This window comes from Rhinoderma darwinii, chromosome 11 (genome assembly GCF_050947455.1).
Source record: "Rhinoderma darwinii isolate aRhiDar2 chromosome 11, aRhiDar2.hap1, whole genome shotgun sequence".
NCBI lineage: Eukaryota > Metazoa > Chordata > Amphibia > Anura > Rhinodermatidae > Rhinoderma > Rhinoderma darwinii.
Window position 1 is genome coordinate 8,874,940 of NC_134697.1, and position 21,094 is coordinate 8,896,033.

Here is a 21,094-nt window from a genome sequence, read left to right on the forward strand (position 1 = left end):
CCTATATACAAGAATATATCTACTATAATACTGCCCCCTATATACAAGAATATAACTACTATAATACTGGCTCTTATATACAAGAATATAACTACTATAATACTACCTCCTATATACAAGAATATAACTACTATAATACTGCCTCCTATATACAAGTATATAACTACTATAATACTGTCCCCTATATACAAGAATATAACTACTATAATACTGTTCCTATATACAAGAATATAACTACTATAATACTGCCCCCTATATACAAGAATATAACTAATATAATACTGCCTCCTATATACAAGAATATAATTACTATAATACTGCCTCCTATATACAAGAATATAACTACTATAATACTGCCCCCTATATACAAGAATATAACTACTATAATACTGTCCCCTATATACAAGAATATAACTACTATAATACTGCCCCTATATACAAGAATATAACTACTATAATACTGGTAGTTTCATATGATGGAGGGGAAGCAATAACTGGGTTTTTTGTTGCTTTTTGGAGACTTCCATTCTTGTGCTTTGGGATGATATTTCATGTGACCACTTTGTGTCTCTGACTTTTGGCAGGTGCTGCTTTTTGTACTGATGTTTTATTGTGAATCTGCTGGTTTGTTTTTTATAGTCTTTCACCTTTGATTCTTATCCCAGGGGCTGACTTTAGTGTAAACCCTTTCATCCACAGCCCCCCTCACGATGAGCAGTCAGTATAGCTGGGTGGGCACGGGCAATGCCATATTCTGTCTGTAGATAAAAATAGATTTTGGAGCCAATGATATTCACAAAGCATTTAGACAACATGATAAAAGTGGAGAAGTTCAGCTCCGGCTGCCTAATGAACACACAGTCCCAGCGCTCGCTCAACATTGCCCATTATTCAGGGGTGGAGGCTGTGCCCCTGGGAGCCCTCTTCTTCCTGACACATTGCCTTATTAAAAAAAATTCTGCGATGAAATTGCTAAATCTTACAGCGCGTGTCAGCATCATCTGGCAACTGAGACTTAACTACTGTGATAAACCGCACAGCGCCGATCAAGCTGGGAGATCCGGATTCCACACTCCACGATTCATTTGTTAACTTATTAAATGCCAAGGACCATACACTATGAAACAGTGCAGTGAGGTTAGATGGAGCAGGGGTGCCCTGGTGGTACCCACAAACTCATCTGCCCCTTAAGATGAATAAAAATTGTGAGTAACGGTCAAGTGCCACTTGTACATGTTGTGCATTGGACACACAAGCGCGGCCACCATTCCTGTGAAGTATATGAAAATTACAGCACCCAAGAAGAACAGGGGGTCAGCGGACCCCTATTTTTCCTGATAGGTGAGGATGCCAGGGGTAGGACCCGAATCTCTCAGGCATTTATGCCATAAATGAGATGGGGATAACACTATGGACAAAACTGATACAATGTTTCATGCCTTGTGCAGGATCTGAGTGGGTGGAGCATGACACAGGGATTCATAGACCACCAAAGAGAGAATCCCTGATTATCCCTTTAAGGAGGCCGAATACAATGTAATCAGTTTTGTGACTTTTGTCCTGAATGTTCTTTGACTGCTACAACTAGAATGCTTCATAGCAGAGGTGTAACTGAGATGAATTGGTCATTGACAGATTTTTCTATGTGTGCATCCTGATAACTCAATTATGTGGTATTCCGACCATAGACATTAATGGCGTATCCATAAGATACAGTATATATATATATATGTCTGATAGTAAAGTGTCACGCTAATGCAACCGATCACCTTCTGCTTTCTTTCTCGTCAGATCTCCTGATTGACACAACTAAGATGCACATTTTTCTGATAGGCGGTGGAACGCCACCAGACATTTATGACATGTCCTATAAATATGTATAAATATCTGTGGCTGGAATTCCCCTTTAAGATAACACATTGATATACAGATGTAGCCAAGTTTATCTGGACTCTAATAACTTGCTGCAGCGTGACATCACACAACAAAAGCCATTGAAAAATAGTGTCAAGGTAAAGTTTCTTGACACTGTATTTAATACGTTAAGGGTATGTTCACACGCACTAATTACGGACGTAATTCGGGCGTTTTTGCCCCGAATTACGTCCGAAAATAGCGCCTCAATAGCGTTGACAAACATCCGCCCATTGAAAGCAATGGGCAGACGTTTGTCTGTTCACACGAGGCGTATATTTACGCGCCGCTTTCAAATGACGGCGCGTAAATAGACGCCCGCGTCAAAGAAGTGACCTGTCACTTCTTTGGGCGTAATTGGAGCCGTTATTCATTGACTTCAATGAATAGCAGCGCCAATTACGTCCGTAATGGACACGGCGTTCAAGCGCCTGCACATGCCGTTACGGCTGAAATTACGGGGATGTTTTCAGGCGGAAACATCCCCGTAATTTCAGCCGTTACGGACGCTGTCGTGTGAACATACCCTTAAAGTCAATATAAAGATGGCTACATCTGTGCAGAACAACATGCTAATATACAGATGTAGCAGACTGAATTTGTGATAACTTTCTGAGTTAAAGGGGTTTTCCACTACCGGATAACTGATGACCTATCCACTGGATAGGTCATCAATATATGATCGGCGGGGGTCTGAAACCCGGACCCTGCACCGATCAGCTGCTCCGGCTGCCCCCGGGCACAGGACGTCCATGCTGGAAGAAGATGGCTACGGTCATGGAATTATAGATGAGCTGCAGTCTTCAAGTGAATAGGAGCAGAGCTGCAGTTCTGCAGCAGGGCCGCTATGCAGAGTACGGAGCCAACTATTTCCGGCACCGTACACTGCATAGTGTGCAATGACATCCGGTGCCGGTAGGCAGCCGTAACATCTGATCGGTGTGGTGTCCCAGTGTCCAGCACGCACTTTTCATCTGGGGGATAGGTCATCAGTTGTCCGGTAGTGGAAAACCGCTTTAAGTTGATGCAGTAGGTTTGCAGTGTCTCAGAGCATTGTAAAGATGTAGCAGAGTTGAGTTTGGTCCGTTTGGCAAATGGCCACAGAAATTTTCCACCAGTCTGAAATGAAAAACTCTTGAAGTATTCTCATTTTCTTTCATATTTTTGTATTAACTGTGTCTGGGAAATGTGGGTAAGTGACACTGGCAATCTCTGGGGTGGATGTAATGGCAGCCATGTTGGTTGTCACCTGGTTAAGATATTGCAGTAGGGTTGCCTGAAGTCCTAGGGATAATCACAGATAACAACACAATGTGATTGTACCACAAGTTGTGCCACTGACAACCTCAGCTCTGCTGCAAGTCTGTTTTTTACTAGCAGGATGTATAGATGCAGCAGAGCTGATTTTGCCAATGGTGAGTTGAGTATGTCGTTTGGCACTATGTGATTAAATATCCCAATGTTTTTCTATATGACGGCAGATAAACCCACCGCAATATCTTCACTCACCGGATGGTCATCCTGACCAAGTCAACCCCCGAAAAAGTAGGTAAAATGAATGAACATAAAGACATATAGGGAGGTCACATGAGTCATGCGCTGCTGGGCCTCCACCAACTTTTGCCTCCTTTAAATACCCTCCCTGCCCAATACCATCATCTCATCTGCCAGATATCTGGATCAGGTAACAGGTTGTACACCGGGTGCCTGGGTGATGGCGACTTGAGCTCCCTGCCCCAACCTTCACGTTGTAGACTAATTCTACCTTGTGACCTACCAGACGTCCTCTTTCCCCGCAGGCCTGGTAGTCACTATTTATATGTGTAATGTATGCTCTCGGCCCCCCTCTCAGGAAAACGGTGGTCTCCTGGTGGCCATTGTGCAGTCATGTCTAGGCAAGCAGAGGTGGCGCGGTGACCAGGAGTGTGTGTGGCTCTCTCCATTGTATGAAGCCATCTCCGTTACGTAATAAACCCATAAACTTCTGTGGCGAGGGCCACGTGCATGCCCAGCCTCCTCTCTTATATGTGGTTGGGACAGGGATTACGAGGAGGGGCTTGGGTACCAGATTCAGGATTGGGACCCTCACTCAATTTTTTGCCCATGGGCCTCCGCCAACCTTTATTTGGCCCTCAAGACAAAGCAGTGCACAACCCAAACAAATAAGAGCTCAGCGTACACTAGAGATATAAGGGGGACAGATCTCCGCCCAAAGGAGCTTACTATCTAAAAAAAATTCCAGTGTCGCCTACTGTACTTGAATATTCAGAAACTATGTTAAAAAGGGGAGACTTTTCTCTATGCTGTTTTGGGGGTGGCGCTACACAGGTTCTGCAAAGTGTGGCAACTCCTCTATAGTATAGACGCAGCAGTAAGGAGTATGTAGTGCGTTCAGTCTGAGGAGGCAGCAATGTGGTGGCCGGGGGGGGGGGGGGGGTCATGGTCTGTGTGCCGGATGCTAAGGTCTGCTGAAGGGTGTTGAGGGTCTAAAATCTCAGGTTTTGCGTCAGTCCTTTGGTAAAGTTCATGTGCACTACTCAAGATGGTTGGCGGTGTTTTGGAGAAGCGCTCTATATATAAAGATGGGGGAGCATTTACCTAAAACTTTGGCACGACACCTTTTGAGCACCGTTCTTGCTTTATCTCCCAAATAATTCCTCAAAAGTAGGAAAACAATCTCAGCTCTGCTACATATGCAGATAGACAATGATGCTCATAAGCGATTCTGTCGGATATCTCTACTCCTCTGTATCGTGCCTGAAAATGAGAATATTGAGGACGAGTCTTCTCCAAGCTTGAAATCCCTCCACAAAAACTGGCAGAAGTGATTGCGCCACAAACCCGTGTCATTTTCTGATAAAAGCTTTTCCCGTTGGCGTGATAATAAGGCGTCTCTCGGAGGGAGGTCCGGCACTCAGCGCCAGTCGAGCGGAGCCGGGAGGTAAGTGTTATGGTTCCCAATTACTACAAGTAACAAATAAAAGGACAACCATCTCATAACAATGATACGGATGGTGGTGGCGTTCATCGCTCTGCGCTGTTTATCTAAGAACGAGTCTTCAGGTATTTTCTTGAGGTAACGCTGACAACTACGACCAAGAAACAAGTCATTATGAAAGGGAAGATTCTTCTACATATTATGTTATTATTGGTTATTTTAGCAGATCTTGAGCACCCCCTTCTATGTGTTACCAATGATCTTGTTTTTTTCCTTTGCAGTTAATAATTATTCTTTACTTGGTCTCCATGTACGGACTTCCTGCTGAGCTTGTGCTTATACAAAGTAGCCAATCAGAAGAAGCAGAGCTTCAGTATAAAGCATGACGTAGGGTTAAACTAATAGCCTGAGCCTCTGATATAACTGGAGGATTATTTCAGACTCACCATAGACAATGCAGCTTAGTTGTAGTCACTGATCATAGCTGTGCCCAAATGGAGCAGAGCTGCAGTGTAAAGCATTGTAGAGGCACAGAGCAGCAGTATGCAAGGAAGCAATTTTCAGACTACCTCAGACTCCATTAGACATTGGAGAAAGTCACTGCTCATAGTAGATTTTTCACCTGGCCTATTGTTTTGTTGGCCCATGTCACATAAGAGTGGGCACTGGAGACTGGAAGAAGGGTGGAGGTAGCCAGGCTATACCCCCAATCTTCTTCAAGTCTCCAGTTTCCCAAAATAAGTGGCAAGGAATACCCCTGACCACTCCGGGGTGGAGCAGCAGTCGGCTAGCCAACTACATGCCCTGCAAAGTGTTGTACCTGGAATTTGCCCACCCAACCCAGGTGAGTATAGCGGCCATCATTCTTTATTCACACCAGTTCTTATACAAAGTAACGCTACGAGGTGCTGTGTGAATTTTTCACTGCTGGGAAGATAATTTTGCCTTGCAACATGGTTCTTAAAAGGGCTGTCCGGTTTGGACAATCCCTTTTCTTAGGACAGTCCCCTGACGATAAGCTGATCACAGGGTGTCCCATTGCCTGGACTACCAGTGATCAGTTGTGATCTGTGGTGGAACCCAGAAGCAAGTGTTCAATTTCCCTCCAGCGCCACCACAGGAGAAATGAAGCATTGCCTATTAAAATCAATGGTTTCCCGTGTAACACATGCCAAAAACTCTATTAATGAGAGTCCTAAGCCTGGTATTCCCTTAAATAAATAGGTGCATTCTAGTAGCCCCCAATGATTGAAGATTAAAGGGAAAAAAAGTTAATGTAGTCCTTGAATCACAACCTCCCAGATACCGAAACTGAAGAGCTCAGGAATCTCTATGAACCACTGAAGAGGCTGAGAGATTTACATCATTGAAAGTCTTTGACACAATTCTTGCTCCTTTGATTTTAATGTAGTGTTAGGGCAAGAATTGTGTTGGAGATTTCCAACTACGTGGACCCTAGATGAACTCCAAATGGAATCTGGTTGCAAGTGTTTAATTTCCCTGCAGCGCCACCACAGGGGATACGAAGCATTACAATAAATCAATGGATTATGTAATGCATGGCAGTGCCGGGTCCTCCAGAACTAGATGCGATTCTCTGCTCTGGCTAATAGATGAGGGTCCTTAATGGGCGATGCCACTCTATTAGATCAGAACTTCCTAATATATAATATAATTTGACTATGTTTTTTCAAGTTCCTTTATCATGTTAACGGTTCCTGTGTTCACTGTGTAATACTTAATTTCTCCTGTGGTGGCGCTGCAGGGAAAATTAACACTTACTTCCAGGTTTCCACACAGATCACAGCTGATCACTGGGGGTCCCAGCACTTGTGATCAACTTATTGTCAAGGGACCATTCTAACAAGTAGGGATTGTCCATAGAGTAGAACCCCTTGACCGCTTCTGGACCAGGCCAATTTTGGATTTGGGGACAAGAAGATTTTTATTTTATGTCTTTGCATTTCACCAGTAATAATTTTTAGATTTTTAGGTTGCTGTAGATGTATTAGGCTTTTTTTTCTTTTCTTGGTGGGACTATTTCTACTTTATTTATGTGTTTGTTATTTATACATTAGGGTTTAATTTATATTCATTTTTATTAAGAGAAAATGCAGAAAAAACGTCACCGTTTTTTTTATTATTTATTAAGCAATACATTGATCGCTATAAATGTTATACTACGTTTTTTGTACAGTTTGTTACAGTTGTGAGAATACGAAATATGATTATATTATGTTGTGTCTTAGGACTTATTTAATAAACTTTATTTAATTTAACTAAATGTGTTTATTTTTTTACGGATGTTGTTTAACATAAATTTATTTTTGATCATTTTACTTATTTTTTTAATCCCACATAGGAATTATTATTATTTTTTTACTATAATGCACTGCCATATATGTCTATGCCAGTACATTATCCTATGTACTATCATAGTTACATAGTTACATAGTTACATAGTTACATAGTTACATAGTTAGTACGGCTGAAAAAAGACACATGTCCATCAAGTTCAACCAAGGGAAGGGAAAAGGGAAGGAAAAATTTCTACACATAGGAGCTAATATTTTTTTGTTCTAGGAAATTATCTAACCCTTTTTTAAAGCCATCTACTGTCCCTGCTGTGACGGCTCCTGCGGTGTCTCCTGTCCCTGCTGTGACGGCTCCTGCGGTAGGCTATTCCATAAATTCACAGTTCTCACTGTAAAGAAGCCTTGTCGCCTCTGCAGCTTGAACCTTTTTTTCTCCAGACGGAGGGAGTGCCCCCTTGTTTTTTGAGGGGGTTTTACAAGGAACAGGATTTCACCATATTTTTTGTATGTGCCATTAATATATTTATATAAGTTAATCATGTCCCCCCTTAGTCTTCTTTTTTCAAGGCTAAATAGGTTTAATTCTTTCAATCTTTCCTCATAACTTAAATTCTCCATGCCCCTTATTAGCTTCGTTGCTCTTCTTTGTATTTTTTCCAACTCCAGGGCATCCTTTCTATGAACTGGAGCCCAGAACTGAACTGCATATTCTAGATGAGGCCTCACTAATGCTTTGTAAAGTGGCAATATTACATCCCTGTCCCGCGAGTCCATGCCTCTTTTAATACACGACATTATCCTGCTGGCCTTTGAAGCAGCTGATTGACACTGCATGCTGTTATTGAGTTTATGATTTACAAGTACACCCAGATCCTTCTCAACAAGTGAATCCGCCAGTGTAGCGCCCCCTAGGACATATGATGCATGCAGGATGTTGGTACCAAGATGCATAACTTTACATTTATCTACATTAAACTTCATTTGCCAAGTGGACGCCCAAACACTTAGTTTGTTTAAATCTGCCTGTAATTCATGAACATCTTCCATAGTCTGAACTATATTACATAGCTTGGTGTCATCTGCAAAAATAGAAATAGTGCTATTAATCCCATCTTCTATATCATTAATAAATAAGTTGAATAATAGTGGTCCCAGCACTGAACCCTGGGGTACACCACTTATAACCGGGGACCATTCAGAGAAGGAATCATTGACCACAACCCTCTGGATACGGTCCTTGAGCCAATTCTCAATCCAATTACAAACTATATTTTCTAAACCTATAGTCCTTAATTTACCCATTAGGCGTCTATGGGGGACAGTGTCAAATGCCTTTGCAAAGTCCAAAAACACTAAATCCACAGCGGCCCCTCTGTCTAGACTTCTGCTCACCTCTTCATAAAAACAGATTAGGTTAGTTTGACAACTTCTGTCCTTAGTAAAACCGTGCTGGCTGTCACTTATAATGCTATTTATTGTCACATAATCCTGTATATAGTCCCTCAATAGCCCCTCAAACATTTTCCCCACGATGGATGTTAAGCTTACTGGTCTATAATTACCCGGGGAAGACCTAGAGCCCTTTTTGAAAATAGGCACCACATTTGCCCTGCGCCAGTCCCTTGGCACTATACCAGTCACTAGAGATTCTCTGAATATTATGAAAAGGGGGACAGAAATAACTGAATTAAGCTCTTTAAGAATTCTAGGGTGTAACCCATCTGGTCCCAGGGCCTTGTGTACATTTATTTTATTTAATTTAGCTTGGACCATCTCTACATTCATCCAATTCAGTATATCAACTGATCTATTAACAGCACTGGCACCGGCTACATCAGCTGCTCAGCACTGGCAGCGGCTACATCAGCTCCTCAGCACTGGCACCGGCTACATCAGCTGCTCTTTCTTCTGTTGTATATACAGAGCTAAAGAACCCATTTAGTAACTCTGCCTTCTCTTGATCCCCTGTGACCAACTCCCCATTACCATTATCTAGGGGTCCTACATGTTCAGACCTTGGCTTTTTTGCATTTATATGCTTGAAGAATTTTTTAGGATTTGTTTTACTATCCTTGGCCACCTGCCTTTCATTTTGTATTTTTGCTAATTTTATTACATTTTTACAGATTTTATTACAGATTTGATTCCCTGTGACAAGATCTAGGGGGTAGGTCCTCAGTCTTGACCCTTGTATGCCACAATCATAGCAGCATACCAAGGGTCAAACAGCGACGATCAGAGGTTCCTGCTCATGATTGTGCAGACAATAGCGGTGCCATCTGATCCATGGGATTGAATTTGGAGAAAAAAAGGGGACCAACGGCGCTGCTTGAATAGAGATCATCCACAACCATTCCAGTGGGTAAAGTATTAAAAGGATTTATTGTCAACAGGCTACGCGTTTCGACGCCGTACCGGCGTCTTCCTCAGGCATCTTCCTGATCAATATATATATATATATTTATTTATAACATCATACTGCCCTAAATGGGTTGTCCCTTTCCATATGACCATTTCAGGCATTTTGACAACATAAACGGGTTCTTGTACTTGGGACCCCCCTCTACGAGCCACAGTGGACAGCCAAAGAGTTGGTCCTGCTCGGGGAAACTTGAAATGACCATCTATGAAATTACCACTAATGGGTAATACCCTACAAGAAGAGACATACATATATACAGTCTGATGTTGGGTGTGCCTGTAGGGGGTGTAGAATTTGTGATCGCGCCAGGGTACTGAGATTTAGTTTTTTGTAATGATAGATACTATTTAAAGTTAAGTTTAGTTGAGTCAGATAAGATTTTTATGAAGAATTATCAGCAAATTATTGACGTTGATTTCCTTACGCTCCAATTCTCCGCTACCCTATTTATGTAAATTGACAACACACTGAAGGGGCGCCACACTTGATTTAGTTTAGGAATTCAAAATGAAAGGGTTATTGAGGAGGGCGCTTCTTCCTTAATGAGTTTAGTAATCAAGGCGTCTATTTTAATTTCAAATTGACTTGATGGGGGCAAATTACTAAACTAAATACCTGCTGCTAATGAGGATTCTAAAAAAACATTCATCACAAGTTACATTAACATTCTGATTATTGAGGAGGAAAAGTGTTCAGATTATTGTTTTATGTTAGAAAACTGCTACAAGTTGTGTCCAATAGGAACTATAGTCAACTAGGTGTCAGTGTAAAAAATATCATGTACCCCAAGTGTCATTGTCCTGCACCCCAAGTGTCATTATCCTGTACCCCAAGTGTCATTATCCTGCACCTCAAGTTTCATTATCCCGTACCCCAAGTTTCATTATTCCGTACCCCAAGTGTCATTATCCTGCAACCCAAGTGTCATTATCCTGCAACGCAAGTGTCTGTGTCATTATCCTGTAACCCAAGTGTCATTATCGTGAACCCCAAGTGTCATTATCCTGCACCCCAAGTGTCAGTGTAACAATATCCTGTACCCAAAGTGTTGTTATCCTGTATCCCAAGTCTCATTATCGTGTATCCCAAGTGTCATTATCCTGTACTCCAAGTGTCATTATCGTGTATCCCAAGTGTCATTATCCTGTACCCCAAGTGTCAGTGTAACAATAACCTGTACACCAAGTGTCAGTGTGTCATTATCCTGTACCCAAAGCGTCAGTGTATCATTATCCTGTACCCCAAGTGTCAGTGTATCATTATCCTGTACCCCAAGTGTCAATGTATCATCCTGTACCCCAAGTGTCAGTGTAACAATATCCTGTACCCCAAGTGTCAGTGTGTCATTATCCTGTACCCCAAGTGTCAGTGTATCATTATCCTGTACCCCAAGTGTCAGTGTATCATTATCCTGTACCCCAAGTGTCAGCGTATCATTATCCTGTACCCCAAGTGTCAGTATAACAGTATAACAATATCCTGTACCCCAAGTGTCAGTGTGTAATTATCCTGTACCCCAAGTGTCAGTGTGTCATTATCCTGTACCCCAAGTGTCAATGAACCATTGTTCTGTACTTCAAGATTTGGTATATCATTATTATGTACCCCAAGTGTCATGGTTATTATTTTGAAACTCTAGGCGTTAATAGGTCATTGTGAGGGTATGTGCACACACAAACTCAAAACGTCTGAAAATACAGAGCGGTTTTCAAGGGAAAACAGCTCCTGACTTTCAGACGTTTTTTAAACCACTCGCGTTTTTCACTGCGTTTTTTACGGCTGTTTTTCTATAGAGTCTATAAAAAATGGCTCCAAAAATGCCATATTTTTCAAAACAGCTGCAAAAAAAAACGGCCTCTCGGAACAGAACGCCGTTTTTCCCATTGAAATCAATGGCCAGAGGTTTGGAGGCATTCTGCTTCTGATTCTTCAGCCGTTTTTCAGGAAGTTTATGGCCCGAAAAACGTCTGAAAACACTCCATGTGAACATATCCTTACAGGTCTCAATGCAACATTCTCTCAATGACCGGACTCCACCAGCACATAGTGAGTACAGCTCTGGAGTATAATACATGATGTAACTCAGGATCAGTACAGGATAAGTAATGTAATGTATGTACACAGTGACTCCACCAGCAGAATAGTGAGTGCAGCTCTGGAGTATAATACATGGTATAACTCAGGATCAGTACAGGATAAGTAATGTAATGTATGTACACAGTGACTCCACCAGCAGAATAGTGAGTTCAGCTCTGGAGTATAATACAGGATGTAACTCAGGATCAGTACAGGATAAGTAATGTAATGTATGTACACAGTGACTCCACCAGCAGAACAGTGAGTGCAGCTCTGGAGTATAATACAGGATGTAACTCAGGATCAGTACAGGATAAGTAATGTATGTACACAGTGACTCCACCAGAAGAATAGTGAGTGCAGCTCTGGAGTATAATACAGGATGTAACTCAGGATCAGTACAGGATAAGTAATGTAATGTATGTACACAGTGACTCCACCAGCAGAATACAGAGTGCAGCTCTGGAGTATAATACAGGATGTAACTCAGGATCAGTACAGGATAAGTAATGTAATGTATGTACACAGTGACTCCACCAGCAGAATAGTGAGTGCAGCTCTGGAGTATAATACAGGATTTAACTCAGGATCAGTACAGGATAAGTAATGTAATGTATGTACACAGTGACTCCACCAGAAGAATAGTGAGTGCAGCTCTGGAGTATAATACAGGTTGTAACTCAGGATTAGTACAGGATAAGTAATGTAATGTATGTACACAGTGACTCCACCAGCAGAATAGTGAGAGCAGCTCTGGAGTATAATACAGGATGTAACTCAGGATCAGTACAGGATAAGTAATGTAATGTATGTACACAGTGACTCCACCAGCAGAATAGTGAGTGTAGCTCTGGAGTATAATACAGGATGGAACTCAGGATCAGTACAGGATAAGTAATGTAATGTATGTACACAGTGACTCCACCAGCAGAATAGTGAGTGTAGCTCTGGAGTATAATACAGGATGTAATTCAGGATTAGTACAAGATAAGTAGCATCATGTTTTTACAAATTGACTCAACTTCTTACGTAGATTTATTCTACACTTGTTAGCTTTTGCAGAGTGTAAATTTTTTAAAGGTCCCATGAATTATCAGAGTAAAAGGGTCATATAAGGGATATTTTATTTTCCAACGACAAGCAGAACACTTCTAAGTAAACACGTTTACTACGGATATAAAACATGAAGACCTGGACCAGCTTAGAAGGGGATATATAGAAATATATGTGCATTAAGCGGACTATTTGCAGTTAGAGCTTCTGCATTACATTTATAGTTCGGAAGGCCCGGAGCCCATTTTCCTCCTATACCTTTTACCTAACCTTCCGGCACTTTACATTAGAGATGTTTAAGCTTCATAGGCAAAATAAAAATGCTTTATGCCGTCTTTGTGAATGTGCGGGCATCATTATGCTTCTTGCGCAGACATTGATAGAAAGTAATGGACTGGCGCAGCGCTTCCTCTGCGATGTTTATGGCTTGTGTGGAGCGGCTTCTGTCATGCCAACTTTATGCACGGATGTCAACAGGAAAGACTGATCATGGCTGGGGAGTCCGGGGGAATGTGGAGCGGATGAGAGAATTGATCAGTACCGAGTGTCACATCCCTGGCCCCGGAGATGGGCTCCAATATAGATGAACATCTGTCACCGGCAGAGATCACAGTCTGTTCTTCTCTGACTTACAGCATGAAACTTATATGATCTGAGTAAATCAGCCATGAGGAGTGTCAGCGAGGTGTCTGCCCATTGTATTTCCAGGCTATTCCTAATTTAAAAGTTTGACTTATTTATTTTGGAAAAACATCAAAATCCAGGCTGCTTATTTTATTACCCTGTCCTCCGCCATTTTTAACTGGGAAACCCAATCGCTGCATCGCAACTTAAATGTCTACTATTGAAGGTTTTGAGCTGAGCAGTAAAGCACCTACGGGTGCACACAAAAACCTTGTATTACAGTAGGGAGGAAGTTGGTAAGAAAATACTTTTTTAATAGGAAGACCAAGAAGATGGGTGGAAACAAACCGGTCATTATAAATTGTTTTGCATAAATCAGTAGTCCATGTGAATATATGTAAGGCCCCATGCACACGACCGTACGGACCGTAATTACGGACCCATTCACTTCTATTGCCCACAGACACCTGTCCGTATATTTACAGGAAAATGTTCACATACCACCCAACCGTCCCGGATTCAGCGGGACAGTCCCGGATTCCGAGCGGTGTCCCGCTGTCCCAGGCGGCCGGGGGTATGCCCCGCTGTCAAACTAATTCTGAAGCAGGGAACCATCAGCTGGAGCTGATGGTTCCCTGCTCCAGAATTAGTGGCTACTCCTTGAGCGGAATCCCCATTGCCGATGATCTGGCTGGGGATTTCCCCAACCAGAGTCCGCAATGGGGATTCCGCTCAAGGAGTAGCCACTGACGTCATTGTCCATATATGGACAGTACCGTCGTGCACAGCGCTTACAGTAGTGCTGCGACCGGGGAGTCCCTCTGCTCCTCCGCTCTGAACTAATTCTGAAGCAGGGAGCTGATGGTTCCCTGCTTCAGAATTAGTGGCTACTCCTTGAGCGGAATTCCCGTTGCCGATGATCTGGCCGGAGATTTCCGCACCTAGAGGAAACCCCTGAGCTCACTGTCTATATATGGACAGTGACATCAGGGCTTCCCTCTAGGAGCGGAATCCCAGGCCTATTCTCTGGCTGGGGATTCCGCTCCTAGAGGTAGTTCCAATGGCGCTATCTACAGGCCCTCCTGTGCTATCTTCATGGGGGTATGGCTCTATCTACATGCGGCACTAGGAACATTGGCAGTATATACATGGACACTGTGTCACTATCTGCAAGGGCACTGGCACTAGGGGCAACTAAGGGGGCATTATACTGTATTGGGCACCTAGGGGGGCATTATGCTGCATGGGGGAATTTGGGCATTATACTGCATGGGAGCATCTGTATGGGCATTATACTGTATGGGGGCATCTGTGTTGGCTTTATACTGTATGGTGGCAGCTATGGGGGCATTATACTGTATGGTGGCAGCTATGGGCAAATTATACTGTTTGGGGGCAGCTATTTGGTATTGTACTGTGGCGGAGGCACTATGGGAGTATGATACTGTGTGGGCTGAATCAGTTGTCCCTCTTTGTGATTCTTGAAAGTTGGGAGGTATGGTGTACGTGCCGTAGAACATGTCCTATTTTTTTCTTTTTGCGGACCGTACTTTATATGGGCGCACGGCCCGCAAATTCGGGTGGCTGTCCGCAGCCATCAGCGGCCGGCCGTGCCCTTAATCACAGACCGTGACTACGGGTGCAGTTGTGTGCACAGGGCCTTATACAGAGTAATATTTCTCACCTTCCAGCAGCTCCCTTTTCCCTGACTGCAGGCTCCCAAAAAATATTCACAAACCTCCTCAGTCTTTAAAAAATATCCCTCTAGTGTAAAACAGTATAATGTAGAGGGGGAAGATGGGGATGTAGCTGCAGTTTTTCACTCAGCTAATCAGCATGAGGGTGTGAGGGAAGGAGGAGCAGCAAGGGGGTGACATTTGATTGGCTCAGAGCACAAAGCACAGCTCTGACATCACACCAGCAAGAGCCCGCCCACTCAGCGGGCATGGGGAAAGAGAATAAACATTTAGGCCGGATAAGTGCTGCACATTAAGGGTATGTTTACACGACTTATTTCTGGCCGTTTTTCTGGCCATAAACAGCCGAAAAATCGGAAGCAGAACGCCTCCAAACATCTGCCCATTGATTTCAATGGGAAAAATGGCGTTCTGTTCCGACAGGGCATTTTTTTACGCAGCTGTTTTGAAAAATGGCCGGATTAAAAAACGCCCGTCACTTCTTGAGGCGTTTTTGGAGCTGTTTTCATTGACTCAATAGAAAAACAACTCCAAAAACGGCCGTAAAAAACGCCACGAAAAACACTTGTTTGATTAAAAAACAGCTGAAAATAAGGAGCTAGGTTAAGGTTTTTTTGTTTTGTTTTTTTTACCCATTATATTAGTTCCCCTAGGAGACTTGAACCAGCGGCCACCCAGTTACATGTCGAGTTACTGAAACAGCAAATTCGCTAAGCTACGCTGTTTCCATAACTACTACTCAGTTCTACGGGATTTACGGAAATAGTTCAGCTCAACGAGTTACGCTGTTTCAGTAACTCGACATCTAATCAAGTGGCCGGGAGAGCACAAAAAGCTAGATCGGAGTTAAGGGGGGCCCCGTTCTACAGATCGGTGCGGGTCCCAGAGTTGGGACTCGCATCTATCGACATTTATGACATATCCTGTATATGTCATAAATGTCCTTCATTGAAAAACCAGTATAAATGCCGCTGTCGCTATTGACCGCAGCATTTAACTAGTTAAAGTGGTTTGCCATAAAACACATGTATCCCCTATCCACAGGATAGGGGCTACATGTGAGATCACTGGCTGTCTGACCACTGGGACCCCCAGCGATAAAGAGAACGGGGGACTGAAAGTCACCCAGAGCGCTACATGAGAAGCCTGGACTTCCGGGTTCTGTGTCCGGCTTATCTGGTCCGCAGCTCCGTAGAGATCAATGAAGAGCTGCTCGCGCATGCGCAGAAGAATCCCATTCATCTCTATGGAGCTGCCGGACACAAGCTTCTCAAGTAGCGCTCTTGGTGAGTTTCGGTCCCCGTTTTCCTTATCGCTGGGGTGTTCCCAGCGGTCGGACCCCCAGCGATCACACATGTCTCCCCTATCCTGTGGAGAGGGGATACATGTGTTTTATGGCACAACCCCTTTAAACGGCCAGAAACAGCACAATCGCTGTTCCTGACCGTTAGAGCAGCGAGTCAGCTGTAAAACACAGCTGACACTTGCAGTGTATGGAGTGGGCTCAGCGCGTGAGCCCGCTCTATGTATCACACCCCCTGCTTCATGAAGTATCAGCACATCATGGGTCGGGAAGGGGTTAGGTAATGAAGCGGTCACAGGGCCGGGGCAGCCGGGTCCCTTGACTGGACTATAAGACGCAGGGACTATTTAGCAGGATTTATTCTTGGTAAAAACTACGTCTTATAGTCCGAAAAATAAGGTAGTTAATAAAATACCATAAGGACGTCATAGAGGGGGGGTTTCCTTGCACGGGACCTCCATCTATAGGGAAAAACAGAGCAGCAGTTCTCGCTCTGGCAGACTCAGACTATCTACGTATTACATGGGCAGCCATTTATCAGAAGGGCCATCTTACAATATTACATTTCCCCTGCATGAAATGTCCGGCTGGCTGAGGTCTCCTTCTTACAAAAATAGCTGTTTGAGGGGGTCTTGGACACCAGGTCACATGTTAAAGGGGTTGTCTGTGATGAGAACCTCTAGTGCAGAATAACAATATCCAGCATGCATGAGCTCCATTGTTTTTCAGTACAAAATCGCCTTAAGGCCCTGTACGGAAAAATCTGCCTCAAAATTGACCTGCCAGCAGAACATTTGCCGCATTTTTCGATGCATTTTTCACCCGCGACCATTGAGCACTGTGGGCAAAAACCACCGTGAAAAACGTGATCTCTGCCTCCCATGTCAATGGGAGGTCAGAGACGGAAAAGCCCAAAGAAAGGGCATGTCGCTTTATTTTTCCGTGAGCGTTTTTTTTTTCTCACAAAAACGCCTCCACCTCACATTGAAATCGATAGGAGGCATTTTCAGAACTTTTTCGGCACGGTTTCGGCGTCAAAAACAGCGCCCAAAAACTCTGTGTGAACAGGGCCAATACATCTGTGTTCGGTAGGGGTCTGGCCCCCAAGACCCCAATCCATTAGCTTAACTCAGGTGCCGTGGCCCCTTTAATGTTTTTGTTTTTTAAGTATAGCAGTGCCCTCTTACATGCTGGTATATCTGGAAATGCAAGTGGTCCCATAGCTCCATGTACTTCTTTACATACTACACAGAGAGTTCCGCACTTGATTTGACACTAACACCTTATACAGCAACGTGGGTTGAAAACCAGGGCTCTTTTTGTGTTTCATTTTCTCACCTTCTGGTCCAGACTGTATGCCAGTACCCAGTCTTCTTGCTTGGGGTGGAAGAGCAGGCTCTGAATGTAGAAGTTCAGTCGGTACTTCTGGTACGTGGCTCCAGCATCGGAGCTGATCAGTATACTGCTCTCCATATCAGGATCACTGAGGAGCATGATCTAAAAGAAAAAAAGACAAAAACTCCATCAGAACATAGTTACAGAGTCACCACATTTTCAGCCTTTTGCATTGATTCTACTTAAAAGCAAAAGCCGGATACAAAGGTGAAGCTTTACCAACATATAATGTCCCTATGTGGTCGTGTAAGGGTGTGAGCCACTTTACCATTGATCAACAGGCAGGGTCAGGGAAAGCGGTCAACAGGTGAAGCAGCTAAACAGTGGTTTTGGGAGGAATATCACTGCCCCCTATATTGAAATTAACAGAAGCACTAACAGAGTGATCCAACTGTATAGAGATATGGGAACAGCTGTCACATAACAGCTTCTCTATCAGGTTGTGGAGCAGCTGTCAGAGGATAGGCACTCCTACCCAAAAAAATTTGCTCACAAATTTGCTCAAAATGTGTTTCATTCCTGACAGTCTTTTTTAGATGAGTTCATACAATGCTACATCAAGTCCGATAAACTCAATCAAGTAGATAATTCACTAATTAAAGATGGGTGGCATGATTAACCACTTCCCACCGCAGCCATTTTTGGGATTTCCATTTTTGTTTTTTCCTCCCCACCTTCCAAAAGCCATGACTTTTTATTTTTCCGTCGATATAGCCGTATGAGGGCTTGTTTTTTGCAGGACGAGTTGTAGATTTTCACGGCACATTTATTGTACCATATACTGTACTGGAAAAAAAATATTTGTGGGGTGGAATAGGAAAAGAAACAGTGATTCCTCAATATTTTGAGGGATTTCGTTTTTACAGAGATCACCGTGCGGTAAAAACAACATGTTAACTTTATTCTGCGAGTCAATATGATTACAGCGATACCAAATTTATATATTTTTTTGTGTTTTACTACATTTACAAGGAAAAAACGGATTGTTAAAAATAAAATTTGAGTTTTGTCACCACATTCTGAGAGCCAGAACTTTTTTTTTCCCCTCGATTGAGCGGTGTGATGGCTTTTTTTTTTTGTGGAGCGCGCTGCTGTTTTGGAGTACCTGAAATTTATTGATGACTTTTCATAAAAAATTTTGTGGGAGATTAAGTGACCAAGAAACAGCGATTCTGGCGGTTAATTTTTTTATGCTGTTCACCGTACGGGTTAAATAATGATATATTGTAACTGACTTTTACGGATGCACGGTGCCAGTTATGTTATTTTTTTTTGTTGAGAAAATGGAAGTCTTTTGAACTTTTAATATTTTACATTTTTTATACATATTAAAATAACTTTATTTTACTGTATTGAACTTTTTTACAAGTCCCCCTAGGGGACTTGAACCAGCGATACATTCCATGATATAGTGCAATACTAATATATTGCAGTAAATCGTTAAACTGACAATGTCCTATGAAGCCCTGTCGAAAGCCAATCATTGGCACCCCGCGATTGCATCATGGGGGGTGCATTACAACGTTACAGGGGACGGCCCCCTGTATCTAACCACTAAGGGGTTAAACTAGCAGGAACGCGCTCGTTACACTGAATTGTCAGCTATAATATACAGCCGACACGCTGGTTCTATGGAGCAGGCTCAGCCCCTGAACCCGCTCCATACTCCCCCATCTGGCGTGCGCCATATGTATACGACGGATGTTGGGAAGGGATGAAGGGGAGATTACTGAAAATGGATGATTAAGTTAGAAACTGTATGAATCCGTATCTAGTGAGCTCCCTCTAGTGGTGACTGCAAGTAGCCAGAATCATATCCAGTGAGTTTCATCTGGTAGTGGCCGTAGGCAGACAGAATCTTATCCAGTGAGCTCCCTCTAGTGGTGACTGCATGCAGCCAGAATCTTATCAAGTGAGCTCCCTCTAGTGGTGGCTGTAGGTAGCCAGAATCATATCCAATGAGCTCCCTCTAGTGGTGACTGCTGGCAGTCAGAATCGTATCCAGTGAGCTCCCTCTAGTGGTGACTGCATGCAGCCAGAATCTTATCAAGTGAGCTCCCTCTAGTGGTGACTGCAAGTAGCCAGAATCATATCCAGTGAGTTTCATCTGGTAGTGGCCGTAGGCAGACAGAATCATATCCAATGAGCTCCCTCTAGTGGTGACTGCTGGCAGTCAGAATCGTATCCAGTGAGCTCCCTCTAGTGGTGACTGCAGGTAGCCTGAATCTTAGCAAGTGAGCTCCCTCTAGTGGTGGCTGTAGGCAGCCAGAATCGTATCCAGTGAGCTCCATGTCCTAATATTAGTAATATAATTTCTCCCTATAGAAATATGGAACTTTTACTGTAGTAGCACCAAATATACTGTAAAATTCTGCTAAGAGATTTACCTAAGTGCAAAATGTTGCAGAACAGATTGTGACGATTTGACGAATCAGTGGCCAAGCAAACCTAAAATACATCACTTATGAGAAGTGGCTTACAAGAAATGACGGGGTGCCGTAGTATAGACCAAACTGTGTCCCCCATTATGGTGTCGGATTTTGCCGACAACAGAAGGGTATGGTGATTGTTTACCCCTCAATGCCCTTGCTATGACCCTTGGGCCAATTCCTTATCCCCTTGCTTGAAAACAATTCAGTTGCTCTGTTGAGGGGATTCCGTAGCAAGTTCTCGCCACCCAATAGCAAAGGAGATGTGAACAACCAGTGCTGTGCCCACTCTCTCCACAGCGCATGGGCTTTTTCTACGGTACGTACAGATGTAGCCATCTTTATCTTGGCTTTTAACACATTAAATACCCAGCAGCAAGAAACTTTAACTTGACTTTTTCAATGGCTTTTGCGGTGTGATATCCCGCTGCAGCACGTTATCAGAGTCCAGATAAACTTGGCTACATCTGTATACCCTTGCTTTGGTTATTACATGACTCTGTGTAGCCCGTGCTCTATTTTTTGCCACTTCTGCATGGAGCGGTACAGTGGGATAACCCTAGGAAAATCTTCCTGATGACTTGTATGCCGCCATCTTTTTCCGTTTTCCTTTTGTCCTTTGTATTGTTACACGATACTCGCTCTCATCTTTCATGATAGTTTTCTGTTTAAATCAGCATGAAAAGAAGACGCGGCGGAGGTTCCCACTGATCACAAAGAAAGAAAACATAAGACAAGTGAAAGTTAGATGACTGCGGGCGCCGCACCAGAGCAAATACGACAGCGCCAGAGAATCGCTCCCAGCCATGATGTGTTAGATTGCAGTCACTTCAAGAGCTGCTGGAGATTCTCTTGTACATAAAACACATCTGGAGACAGCGCGCTCAGAATCTGTTATCTATAAAATTGGTTTATGTTCATGAAGTTG

The 21,094-nt window shown here is 43.2% G+C and overlaps 1 protein-coding gene across 1 annotated transcript in view; it reads right to left on the bottom strand.

The window, feature by feature from the left end:
• The window catches only part of SORCS3 (sortilin related VPS10 domain containing receptor 3), a 550,689-nt gene that overhangs the window by 254,769 nt on the left and 274,826 nt on the right, over window positions 1-21,094 (bottom strand). Inside the window, exon 4 of the mRNA XM_075842847.1 lies at window positions 17,681-17,839. Coding sequence (XP_075698962.1) covers window positions 17,681-17,839 — 159 coding nt within the window. The remainder of the gene's footprint in view (window positions 1-17,680; window positions 17,840-21,094) is intronic.